This window comes from Takifugu rubripes, chromosome 3 (genome assembly GCF_901000725.2).
Source record: "Takifugu rubripes chromosome 3, fTakRub1.2, whole genome shotgun sequence".
In the NCBI taxonomy this organism is placed as follows: domain Eukaryota; kingdom Metazoa; phylum Chordata; class Actinopteri; order Tetraodontiformes; family Tetraodontidae; genus Takifugu; species Takifugu rubripes.
Window position 1 is genome coordinate 4,174,988 of NC_042287.1, and position 12,308 is coordinate 4,187,295.

A 12,308-nucleotide genomic window follows, 5' to 3' on the forward strand; every position below is an offset into this window, starting at 1 on the left:
TAGGAGGTCAAAGGCTTTGGGTTCCTTTAAAGCCACCAAGAGACATTTGTGGTTGGAAGAGGCCCTAAAGATAAACTGAATTGAATCCTGATCCTCTCCACAGGCACCACAGCATGAGCTAACATCTGAGCTAAACACTAAAGACAGTGATAATGGGAGGAGAACCAGAAACAGTCTGAATGGTAGTGTAGTCTAGGTGTGCAAATCTGTGGCAAAAACAGCGCAGGTGCTGTATCCTAAAACCAGAAAATGCATAGGGGTTAAACCTCACCCCCCCCGGCAGAATTATGATTACATTGTCAGTCAAATTAAAGATGGGACAGCCCCTCAGCCACCTGGAGGCTTTCCTGGTTCCTGTTTTAAAGTGTTTGGGGGCATGGAGCAATGCTTTCACCTGTCCAGTGTGACAGTCTAGTCCATACTGTCTAAAGAACTGGACTTGGGTTTAGGTTAATTTTTTGTTTTTCTTCAATTTACACGACCAAACATCATTAAGTTCATTTTAAACATAGAGTGCGTTGATCCTTTGAGTCAGGTCATGACAAGATTAACACAAACAATATCAGAACTAAATAGATTATAATAATGTGTTGATTGTTATTTGAGTTCTTTCATGGAATCTGTGGAACACTTCAAGTGTTGCCAGCATTGTACTTGTCTGCTTGGGCCATTGGAAACTGCAGGTGAGCTCCAGTGTGTCTCCAGTGCTAATTAGTACTTCATTATACACCTATTGTGTTTCACTTCACAGTACCCGACTGAATTGGGAGGAGGACAGACTGTGCTACTGCTTGTCGCTAATGAAGCCTTGAGGACTTTTCAGCCCGTTACACCTCCCTCTTGTTGCTTTACAGTCGTCTTTTTTTACATAATAGAATCACTTGCCAGCATCTGGATGTTATTTTTGTGTGAGCATCGGAGGCCCTCTGTTACGTCCGGAGCCTCCAAATGTTCAAGTAAACAACAGTGATTCCTCAGCAGCAGGCCAGTTAATTGTGTGCATGGGATCAGTGAGACAGATGTGGCAGGAAGCAATCATGTGATGAATTGACCCCCGTGTTAAATGGTGCCACTCAACCCTTTAAAATCCGATAAACAAGTCAGCAGGTGTGTGCGTGGATCCATACCCTCATCACGGAGAATTTCCTGCTGCGTAAAGAGGTCAATGGCCAAATGCAACCCTGGACTTTTTGTAAGGGTATTCGGAGGCAATGAAGCCTGCACAGGCACCCCTACAGCATCACTTTTATAGGGACTTTTCCTTAAATTACCAAGGCAGATGTGGGCTAGCCTGTGCAGTTAGGGTTACAGCTTAGCTTGAAGCACTAAAACTTAATTTAAACATCAGAGTTGTGTTGAGTAAATCAAGAAATGGACTGGATTGTGTGATGCTACAGGAGGGCCATTGAGGAGTTCAGTCTTTGGCCTTTAATGCAAACTTCCAACAAGTATATAAGCAGTATCTCTCTCTTTACTTTTGTAGCAGCACTTGTTTAATCCTCACTTTCTAAAATGCACGAAAAAAAAAAAAGCCCACATCATTTAACAGGCTGAAGCTGGCAGCCACTGAGCTGCCTGTTAAAGACAACCTGACAGCTACTGAAATGAGTCATTGTAGTTGGCTGGAGTTCAATATAAGCATAGTTATGATAAAAACACATGACACAATCACATATGCACACAGTCTTTCTATTCACAACTCTCAGTCAAACGGCATTTTACTGCACCACAAACACAACACCGTAAGAGGTATTGGTTCTCAAATTTTGATTAAAACGTTTTCCCAAAGCAATATTTGTAGTTGTCTTCAAAGATTTGTTGACTGACTCATGGAAGGAATAAATAATGAATATGTATGTGTTCCTTTGTCTTTCATCTACCCATTGGCTAGTTTTTTTTTCTTGTTTTCCCCCAATAACCCCTATAGCTTTTGTTAACTAATATAATATAATATAATATAATATAATATAATATAATATAATATAATATAATATAATATAATATAATATAATATAATATAATATAAGGAGGTAGCTCCATTTGTTGGGGAATGGGCTGAGAAGTAGAGGGTTTTTGGTTTAAATCATGGAAGGTGTTCTGGTAGGGGAATGTGCCAGAACCCCTTTGGAGTAATACCGAGGTACCCTTGAGCAAGGTACTGAACTACACAACTGGAATAGACTCCAGCACCCCGCCGTGACCCCAAAAAGGATAAAGTGCTCAAGAAAATGAAACAATATCAATATAAGATAATATAATAAAAAAATAACCACACACTACATGCACCTCATGCCCTGACTATGAGATCAGTTTAGAATGAGGGAAAAATAGATTTACACTTCTATCAGAATGTGGTGCTGGTTGATTGGCTGTGTGCCAATCCATGCATGAAGTCACTGTGCATGTGTTGCAGATAGAATTACAGCATCACCACAGACACCCCGAGGTGGTAATGCAAACAGGATCAGAGTTTGCTAGTTCGGAGGTGTGCTGTGCATTCCTGAGCAGAACGGTGCAGCTTGGCGGGAAAGCAGTTTCAACGTGTTTATTCTAATGTGTTTTAATGACTTCACAGGTCTTTGGTATGGATCCAAAGTACAAGTCACCTGGCAACAAGTTTCTTTCTCCTCCAGTTGAATTTTAATGGCCTGAGTCGATAAGTAACGCCAATTTAGTCTTTCCATCATGTTTGTCTGATGAAAAAAGAAGTGCAGAGTCAAACATTTAGTAGGAATTTTTCTAATGTAGATTATTATGAGTACTCAAAGGATGATCTTCAAAATATGGCGTTAAAAGGAGAGGTATCTGGATATAAAGGTAGCTTTTATACCACCATGGATGCCTCAACAATTCCTTTTTCATGAATTTCATTATAATTAGATTAGACTGCCTCCCAACAAGGATGACCTCGTACCTCACTTACAAGCAGCTCATGGTGTCCTAAAAGCTGAATTTGGAGACTTCATAATCTCTCTTCCTAGACAACAGCTACATTTACATCTCATTTCTTGTATAGCATAATGTCATGTGCGCTCCAGATGTGTGAAACTTGCTCTATAAAACTGGAACACTGGAAACATGATGACCTCAGTCAGGGGAGAAACCATCTCCTTGGTCATATCAGAACATCTACCTTTTACTACTTTATCGGTTTAACGGAGTTGCGAGCATGCTGCCCAATATCCCAGCTACCATCAGGTGGGGGACACCATGGCTGGTAGCTGACCAAACATATTTAGACAAGTTGAGAGTGGTTGCCCCCAGGAAGCTGGACCACCTGCAGAGACAAATGGAGAACAAGCATAGTCCACACAGACTCTACCCCTGGCCCCAGGCAGGTTTGAACCCAGAATCTTCTTGCTTTGGTTCGACCGGGGTGGACATTTTGGATTAAGGATACTGTAGTGTAGTCTAAACAATATCTCTGCCCAATAACACAATAAGGTCAAAACTGGACTAACAATCACTCTTGATCACCTTACCTGGACAATGAACACTGTTCTACCTGTAGCTTCTCATCTTACTTCTTTGGTTCTACTGCACAGAACTGACAAAAATTCTCTAACTGGGTCGGTCCTGCTGTGAGCATTTAGTTTCTCTCCTGGATTAATAAAGTTGTGTATCTATCTGTCTTGGATATCATAATGGTACTATGTACTTTTTTCTTTGAAAAAAGGTCTGAAAAACGGATGTTATGTGGTGGTTCTACTCAAATATCTGAGAATGATATGACAACCTTTGATGTAATAAAAGTGATAGATAGATAGATAGATAGATAGATAGATAGATAGATAGATAGATAGATAGATAGATAGATAGATAGATAGATAGATAGATAGATAGATAGATAGATAGATAGATAGATAGATAGATAGATAGATAGATAGATAGATAGATAGATAGATAGATAGATAGATAGATAGATAGATAGATAGATAGATAGATAGATAGATAGATAGATAGATAGATAGATAGATAGATAGATAGATAGATAGATAGATAGATAGATAGATAGATAGATAGATAGATAGATAAATAGATAGATAGATAGATACATTTGGCTCCCTCCACTTGACTCCCTAAACGAGCCAAGTGAAAGATGCTGCACTCTTTTGCATAAACGCTCCCAGCGAAATAGGGTTTATTAGGACCATAAAAAACAACATTAAAATTCACAGCTAAAGGAGCGTTTGCCTGACCCCTGGAGAATGATGAATTAGACCATGATGCTTTGGCAAAAACGACATTTTAAACTTTCATCTGAAGTCCCCCTTCCTTCCTGGTAGGACCAGTACGACCTAGGGGGCGATTCCTGGATAGTGACAGAACATCCGCTCTGCCTGCTTCCAGCCTTCACAGGAAATCACTCACCAGTGGTGAATGGCATTTCATTTAGCGTCATATTTGCATTTCATATTCACTGGTGTCAAGTGGTTATGGCATGATGTGACGGCACTCACGGCTTCACGTAAACGGGTCTGATATGTCTGTTAGAATAATGGAAACTGGGAGCCTTATAGTCAGCCGTCTATGATGGAATTCTTGCTCTAACTTACAGTTTTTATCTGCATCCAGGCTCTAACCTGCTTATCTAAGACAGGCAGCGACGTCTTTGTTGCAGACAGCAGCCCCCAAACCAAACACGCAGGTGTCTGGGGAGCACCTCCAAGCTTTACATATGAAGCTGTTGCTGTTGTCTATTCAAGTGTCATATTGCAACCAAAAGGTCCCTTGCAAATCATGACAGTAGCATTATGCTAAGCTAAAGGATAAAATAATGAATTTTTATGTGGGCATAAATGTTACCCAGCGCATGTTTTTTGTGGTGTTATTGTGGGCTGGGGATCTATCGTGGGTGTGTACAGTATAGTCACTGATAGAGCTATCCCAGGCTTTAAGGTTTTATTGTGAACTACAGGCACAAATGGAAAATCAAGAGCAAGTGTCTTATCAAGTTTGTGCGATCTTAGGTTGCATTCCATTTGCTGCCATCCCGGCTCAACACTCAGGGCATTTGATCACCATTTGAACCCTAAAAAACTGCAAAGTGAAACCTCTACAGCTCCCGCGTGGAGTCTGATCCCAGCAAAGAACAATCCCTCAGAATGTGCGGGACAGTTTACTTCTTCCCTGATATTTGTGAACGCACAGAAGATAATGCGCATGGTCGCGTTAATTATATTCATAATCATTGTTATTTACTGCAACAGCAGCTCCCGCTGGGACGGAGACTCAAAGCAAATTTGCAATTTGTTCACAAGCGCAAACCAAAGGACAAATAAATACAGCCAGAAATCCAAGTTCGGGATCAGGTGGGAATTGGCACAGAGTATAAACATTTTCACATTTCAGAACACTACTGCCCTGGAAAACACGTGCACATACACACACACTGAGGCCACAAAGAGAAAAAACTCTATATTTTTTAAATGCATACATTACATTAACTTGGAGATGTAGAGGATTTTTTTTTTAGTAGAAACAATTGAGAAAAAAAACAGCATATAGACACATTAACAGGAACAGCTGTACAATATAATTCTATATATTTCAATCACCCCATAATATTCTGTTCTCTTCCAGGATTTAAATTGTTTTCAACATCATATCTTTAAATATTTACAGATGTTCATGTTATTGTGTCTGCTTCTTCCACCTGTGTAACATCCATGTGCCCCCTGCTCTTTATTTTCTGCTGGAATGAAGCACAGAGAACATAAAATACATTAATTGAATATATTTATATATGTATATATACACATGCACGCACAAACGCGCGTACACAACAAATCAGTTCAAATATAGCAGTTATTCATCGGCAAATAACACTTCTGCTGGCCAAAACAATTCTCTCAAAATATAGTGTGTGTAACCAGTTTGATAAATCTCACTTTTGTGAAATCTACAGACAGTAAATAAAGACGGACCAACCTGCTGACATTGAGGCTACAGTTCAGAGGAAACAAATCTTTTTTTTTGCCCGTTACAAGCGGTCAGGATCTGGCTGCGTATCCTGACGGGAGGTAACGGTCACGATTGGGCCACGTCAGTGTTCCAAACCACAGCTGGTCTGATCTGATTGGGTCCCAATAATATTGAATGATGACTTATTTCACAGTGTTACTCTGAATATGTAGGCGCGTACACACACACACTCTTTCCGTCCTTTACACTCACAAATGAACAACCATCATTATAAGCCAGGCGGTCCTCATCAGCTAAATGCTCCTGGTGATCTTTACAACACATGTGAGGCTCACTGATAGACAAAAACTACTCTTCTAGTCTAGGCTGGCACCACGTAAAAGAACATAAATTAACAGCGTCCCCCTTCACGGCCTTCACCTCTTCTCGGTCGTCCTGTCTGCCACGTTCTCATTTCCCTCTCTCCCCCACAGTCTGCTCTGTGTCCTAGAGAATTCAGGGGCTTTACAGCCTTGTAAAGTTTCACCCAATTTAATGAGAAAGACCGACAAAAAAAAAAAAAAACATCCAATGTGGCCTTGCTCGCAATGATGAATCTTTAGCAGCGAGCTGTCATTAAAGAGACTTGACTGGAGAATAGCCCTGGACAGGCTTTAGAGCGGAGACAGTAAAGAAGATTATGGGAGCGACTTCTGAAACACCCGGCCAAATGTCTACATAAATGCCACAAAGGTGTGTGTGTGTGTGTGTGTGGGGGGGGGGGGTTCCTCAAGGATCTGTCAGACAATCCCTCGTTTGTTGGAGACTGTATGAAATGAAAAAGGACTTGAATGAATATTCCACTGGCCGTTTGATATCTGGCCTGCGCAGGGAGTTTCTTCTATGATGAGTCCATGAATTTGGCATGCTGCTTAAACGACACGTCCCCAAAGTTCACAGTGACTTTCACAGAGGGGATGGGGGAGTTGATTCACTTCTATTTTTTTTTTTTTTTGACTGAAAGTCAATCCTGGTGAAGAAAAAGAACCTCAGTGTGGAATGGACGCACTGTTGTGGTGTGGTGAAAATCCTCAGGTTGTTTTGTAGCGCGGTGCCAACAAACCTGCAAAGGGACGAAAGACAGAAAAAGATTAAAGGACTGGTTCAAACACACACACACACACACGCAAACACACACAGACATTTTCACCTCAAGGTCATAGCAAGGTTACCTATCTAATATTCTGCCAGGACGTAATGGTTCTGACATGAGTCACTTTCTATTGCAGCACACAGTCCTCTCTTCTTTGTGCACCATATCTGTACAGGAAAGGCAACTGGGGGGGGTTTACCGTAGTTCCACCCAGGCCTGGCTTTAAAACAAAATAACTTCTGGTGCATTTGGAGATTAAAAAACTGTGTCGGCTCACTGAGTGTCAACATTCATTTTAATCTCCAATAACAGTATGAACTCTTCCTAAGCATTGGTTTTTATGATGAGCCTCACACTGGCTCCTTTAATGATATCCCAACTGAGTCCATGCTAAAATCCCTGTAATCCCCAAACAAAGCTAACCACTCACATTCTGTTCTGAATGAGCAGCATGGAAGGCAGCAACAGATTCCCCCAAACCTGACAGTCAATTGGAGTTTTCCTCAGACAAACAAGCTAGCAAGAATTTTGCAGTCTCCATATCAAGTGTATGCTGGTAGTCGAGATAATAGCAGATACAGATAAAGAGGGTTAGAATTACAGCTTGAACGCAATCGTGGATTAGATCTCCAACAGATATTTACATTGGAGTCCCCCCACAGAACAGAACAGTGTGATTCTCTCAATATCTGAGAGAAAAAGAACAGTGACATCACAAAAACTTGACATTTGATGGTTTTCACTATAGCCTGTGGTCACGTTGACTCTCTCGTTCCAGGATCTGAGACTGGCCAATCAGTCGGGTGCTGATTTATGCCACTCATTAGGAACCAGAAGGAGAGCCAGGCACTGTGGATGCGCACTATTAGTTTGCAGGACTTTTAAAATCAAAGGAATGCACGTCTATGTCAGAAGAATTCACGCAGTGCTGTATGTATAATTTGGGCTAATGAGATTTCAAGGACAAGTCTGCCATGCTGACGTAGCTTCGGACGGATCCATTTTGACTTCTGAAAGATTTCTCTTTAAGAAGCTTGGAGAACCATGGGACATCCTGGACAGGTACCCGTTTTAATGGTTGGAAAAGTGTGCCCTGCTTTGTCTTTCCTCAATAATTCAGCAAGAAGATTGGGGTCATGGATTAAATGTACCCGTAACCAGATAAGACAGAACTGTCATAAATAATGCCAACCAAAATAATAATGTCATAAAAGTCAAAGCGGCTCCCATCTGTGTGTTCAATTTCCATCAGTGCCACTTCTGATAAAACACGTACGACGTCACGGCGTTGAGCATATGAGCTAATTAAGGATTAAATGAGATCCCCAAATTAGGTGCTTGTCAATCCCTATTTGTGATCAGGAGAAATATGGACACTATAAAGCACATTTAGCCAGGTTGTTTAGATCAGTGTCTGAACAACAGTAACTATTTAAAGAGCGTATTAGATCATATACCTGACAAATGAATGAATTATGCCCTTATTTGCAATTTCAGATCTAACTGAGGCTGCACTTAGAGTCAGCGTTCTTTCCCTTTTGGATAACTATGACCTGGATGATTGAGAAGCTACACAGACCTCCCTTTTGAACAAACTTTAGAAGTGGGTTACTACGATGCACCTTTTAAATACATTTCAGATCCAGAGACGTTCAGCTAATGTATTAATTTTGATCAAGAAGCCTATTTCAATGATAATACAACTTGAATATGCCATGAATGTCTTATATGGGTAAATGATAAATGTTAATACATAAATGATCCTGGGTTGACAGTTGACAAATGTGGCAGCCGGTTCTGCCTATATAAATCATTCAGACACTTCATATGACTTTTGAAATCCACAAAGAATTGCACAAATTCCCCCGGCCAGCAAATAAATATTTATGACAATCCCTCCCCATGCGTCCTCTCCCCCCTGTCCTTGGTAATTGCGCTTGATTCATTTTGTTTTCTCGGTGGAAGAGGGAAAATCAATCTTGGAATTGGCTAGCAGACAAAAAGAGTGCGGGTGCCAAATACTTTTGCAAAATATAAAAGCGTCAAAGATGCTCCCTCAGTGTTCTTGAGGAGGGGAGTTGCTTTAATCTTTAATAGGCTTCCTTTGTGTTTTGGAGGGGAAAGTGTTTGTGGGAGGGAAATTAACTTGGGATGGCGTCTAGTCGACATTGGAAACCACCAAGAAAGGTTAAGCAAGTTTCTAATAATATGTTAGCGCCAATGTTTAGCACAGTTCCAATTGTTTTTGAATCGTGGTGAGTCTGATCCAGGAAATAAGTGGCTAAACGCAGAAGAAAAGTTTCCCACACTCTCCTCTTTGCTTCAGTTGTCGAGCTGCCTGTAGGTGCGAGTAAAGCTTAGATGAGTGGAGCATAAAGAATGGGGAAGAGGAAAATCAGCAGCAGCAGTAAGGCCACAGGAGCTCCTTCGCTGGGACAGAGAATGGAAACAACCGGTGTTGAGAACAAAACCTGATCAAATATATATTTTGTTGATTGCTGGGGCACAAAAAGAAACCCAAAAACACCCAGATGTTGCTGCTCTTCTGTAAAAATATGCTTAATGTTGAATCAAATTATGCACCTTGGAGCATAAAACTTGGAAAAACAATAACTAAAGCTCAGAAAATAATAAAGTCCTTGTCTCGTTCCTTGTCACGAGTTTATTTGGCATCCTTATAAGGTAGCTGATAAACCCTAAGACTCTTCTAAAATAGGATTAAATATGGACTGGACGATTGACACAAAGAAATAGACTAGAGTTGCATGATGACTTAGAGGGAGTTTAAAAAGAAAACTGTGATAGTTGGTCAAATTTGAGGTTAAATCATAGGTGAAGTGGGGGGGTGGAAATTGTAAGGACACCCCAAATTTGTGGGGATTTGTTCATTCTGTCTTGTTGCAATTGAGGCACCGTGGCTTCTTAAGGGGGCTGATTATGGATTGGTAAGAGAAACGTGAATCATTGGTGTGTGAGCAAGTTTTAAAAAAGCGCATTGCAAACGTACCTTTGCTGCGCCCCATCTTCAGCCTACGACGGCTCCTTCGGCAAAGGCTGCAATAGAAAAGCAGAAGGTCAGCGGAGTTGGGGAACTCGAGGCAGCATTCACCCATGTATCTTATATTCCCTCTGTGTATCGTCGGCGGACCCAGCGCAGCATATGTCCGCTTAAAAGAGCAGATGGCACGTTTTCCAATTATAGGCATCTAATTGAAGACGATGGAAGGTAAAGGTTAGATTATTGCCTCACAGCTTTGATGATCTCTGAGGATGTCGCCTTTTCTCGCAAAGACCAAGAGTCCTCATCTCGCCATCACACGGCTAGCAAAGCATCTGGGGTGGGGTGACGTTACAAAGTGTTGACACAGTTCTGGCCTCCTGGATTCAAGTGAAACACGTGAAAATGTGTTTCTTGTCTGGCCGGAGGAGGAAAACACCCCTCTCGCCTTTTGAATACTGGCGAATGAGCCACTTTTCTGTAGATAATGACTCGGCTAATCATAATCAGGAAACTAATGGTCTGTTTAGCCAATTGGAGGAGCCAGGGCAAGATGGTTCCCATTGGCATTCCTTGCAGCCTCTGCTCCCCCCCACCCCCCCACCCTCATGCAGTGCCAGGCTATCTGAGGCTTTGAGGCAGACTTGGTATTCCGATGCCCACCCGTCCTGTCGTCCCGTGCTCTGTTGCTCTGCCTGTCGAACCAGCAGACCTGCCCAGGCACTGTCAAAGAAATTCAGTCCTCTGAAAAGGCGCTGATCCATCACACCTCTTGCTGCAGCATGTCATCTAAATGCTAAGTACTTCCACTGCATCTTTAAATCAAAACAAGAAAAGAAATGAGCGCGGCGGACGAGCCGTTGGAAGGGATAAAAGCTTATAAGGGCACAATAGAATCTGCCGCGCAAACCCTTAGCTTTTTGATTACATTCATTTGGGAGGGGGAGAAAATGTGGCGGAGAAACTGGGTGACGGGAATGCGTATGAGGGACCGAGAGACCTTGTTATCCCTTCAAATCCAGAAAAAGAGAGAAAGAATAGGGTTGATGCACCTTACTCAAGTTTTTTTTTCTTACTTAGGAAAATAGCACATTGTCTGAATTTTTTCCAAAAGCCAATAAGAAGGTACCTTGACTGCTTCTTTCTCACCCCACCAAACTCCACACCCACACCCCCACACTCACCGTGGCTCCGTGCAAAGTCTTTGCTATCGATTGGAGGGATTCTTGCAGCTGGAGCAGACTGCTGAGATGGCAGAAGGGGCCGACACTATTAACTGCTCTTACTAATTAAAAGGGTAATAAGGTGAGTTTGGCCCCACGGGATGTGCCGTACGATAGACAGGGCCAGCTGCTTGCCCTCCACGCACACCGGTAAACAGTGCTCGCCGCCTGTGGTGTTTACAAGACAGGAATCCAAGGACATCAAAGACAAATTTGTCTCCTGCTAGCATGTGCCGAGGGAGATTCTCAGATAAAGGGTGAGAAACACAGAGAGAAAGCAGGACGCACACTAATAAGGGCTTTGCTGATTGCCCATGCTGAAATTGAATCATTTGGACCTGGTCTTTAAGTTCAGGCTGTCCTCATTTCAGCATCGCTGTTAAAAGAGTGGGGTGCACAGAGGGCGGCATAATGTGGTCAAAGTTATTAAGGTATTGAAATGACTTCTTTATCATAACCGCAATGTACAGGGGTCACAAATTTTTCTCAGGGCGCAGCATGTGCCACCGTGGCAGCGCTAATGGTTTGCAAACAACACTTTAAGAAGGGTGGTGATGCGGCTACAGTAGACATCTTGTTTGCACAGTGTTCAGAGGGAAACAAAGCAGGGAATGGCACCACACCGGCAGCAGGCCCAGCTATTATGGAGACCGGCGCTGTGCCACCACTGCAGAAACTAAAAAATCGCCTCTAACAAGTGGACACCTGCGCAGGATTTAGTGGCTTTCACCAACTGGAGACTCACAGAGGTCCCGGTGATTACCAGCCAGTGCTGCTGTCATTAGGCTAACAAGCACAGCTGTATCCCACCGACGAGCAGCTGCTTCATGGCCAGCGTACGAGCCACACCATACACAACACAACCAGAGCACCAGAGTTCCAGCAGAGGCACCACCCATTAATCAAAAAAGCTTCTTGCACTTTCGGGTTTTATTTTTGGTGCTACGGCGATATAAATAGTCAGCGTGCATATGTATATTGAGCAGATCACTCTTTCTGTCCCTATTGTCACTGTTGACTGTTGCATTCC

The 12,308-nt window shown here is 42.3% G+C and overlaps 1 protein-coding gene across 1 annotated transcript in view; it reads right to left on the reverse strand.

Moving 5' to 3' along the window:
- Positions 1 to 6,897: 6,897 nt before the first annotated feature.
- Positions 6,898 to 12,308, reverse strand: part of tafa5l (TAFA chemokine like family member 5, like) — a 42,072-nt gene continuing 36,661 nt past the window's right edge. The window contains exons 4-5 of the mRNA XM_029834271.1: positions 10,065 to 10,111; positions 6,898 to 7,027 (exon numbers count right to left, since the gene is read on the reverse strand). Of these exons, the coding sequence (XP_029690131.1) occupies positions 10,088 to 10,111 (24 nt within the window). The 3' untranslated portion in view covers positions 6,898 to 7,027; positions 10,065 to 10,087. The remainder of the gene's footprint in view (positions 7,028 to 10,064; positions 10,112 to 12,308) is intronic.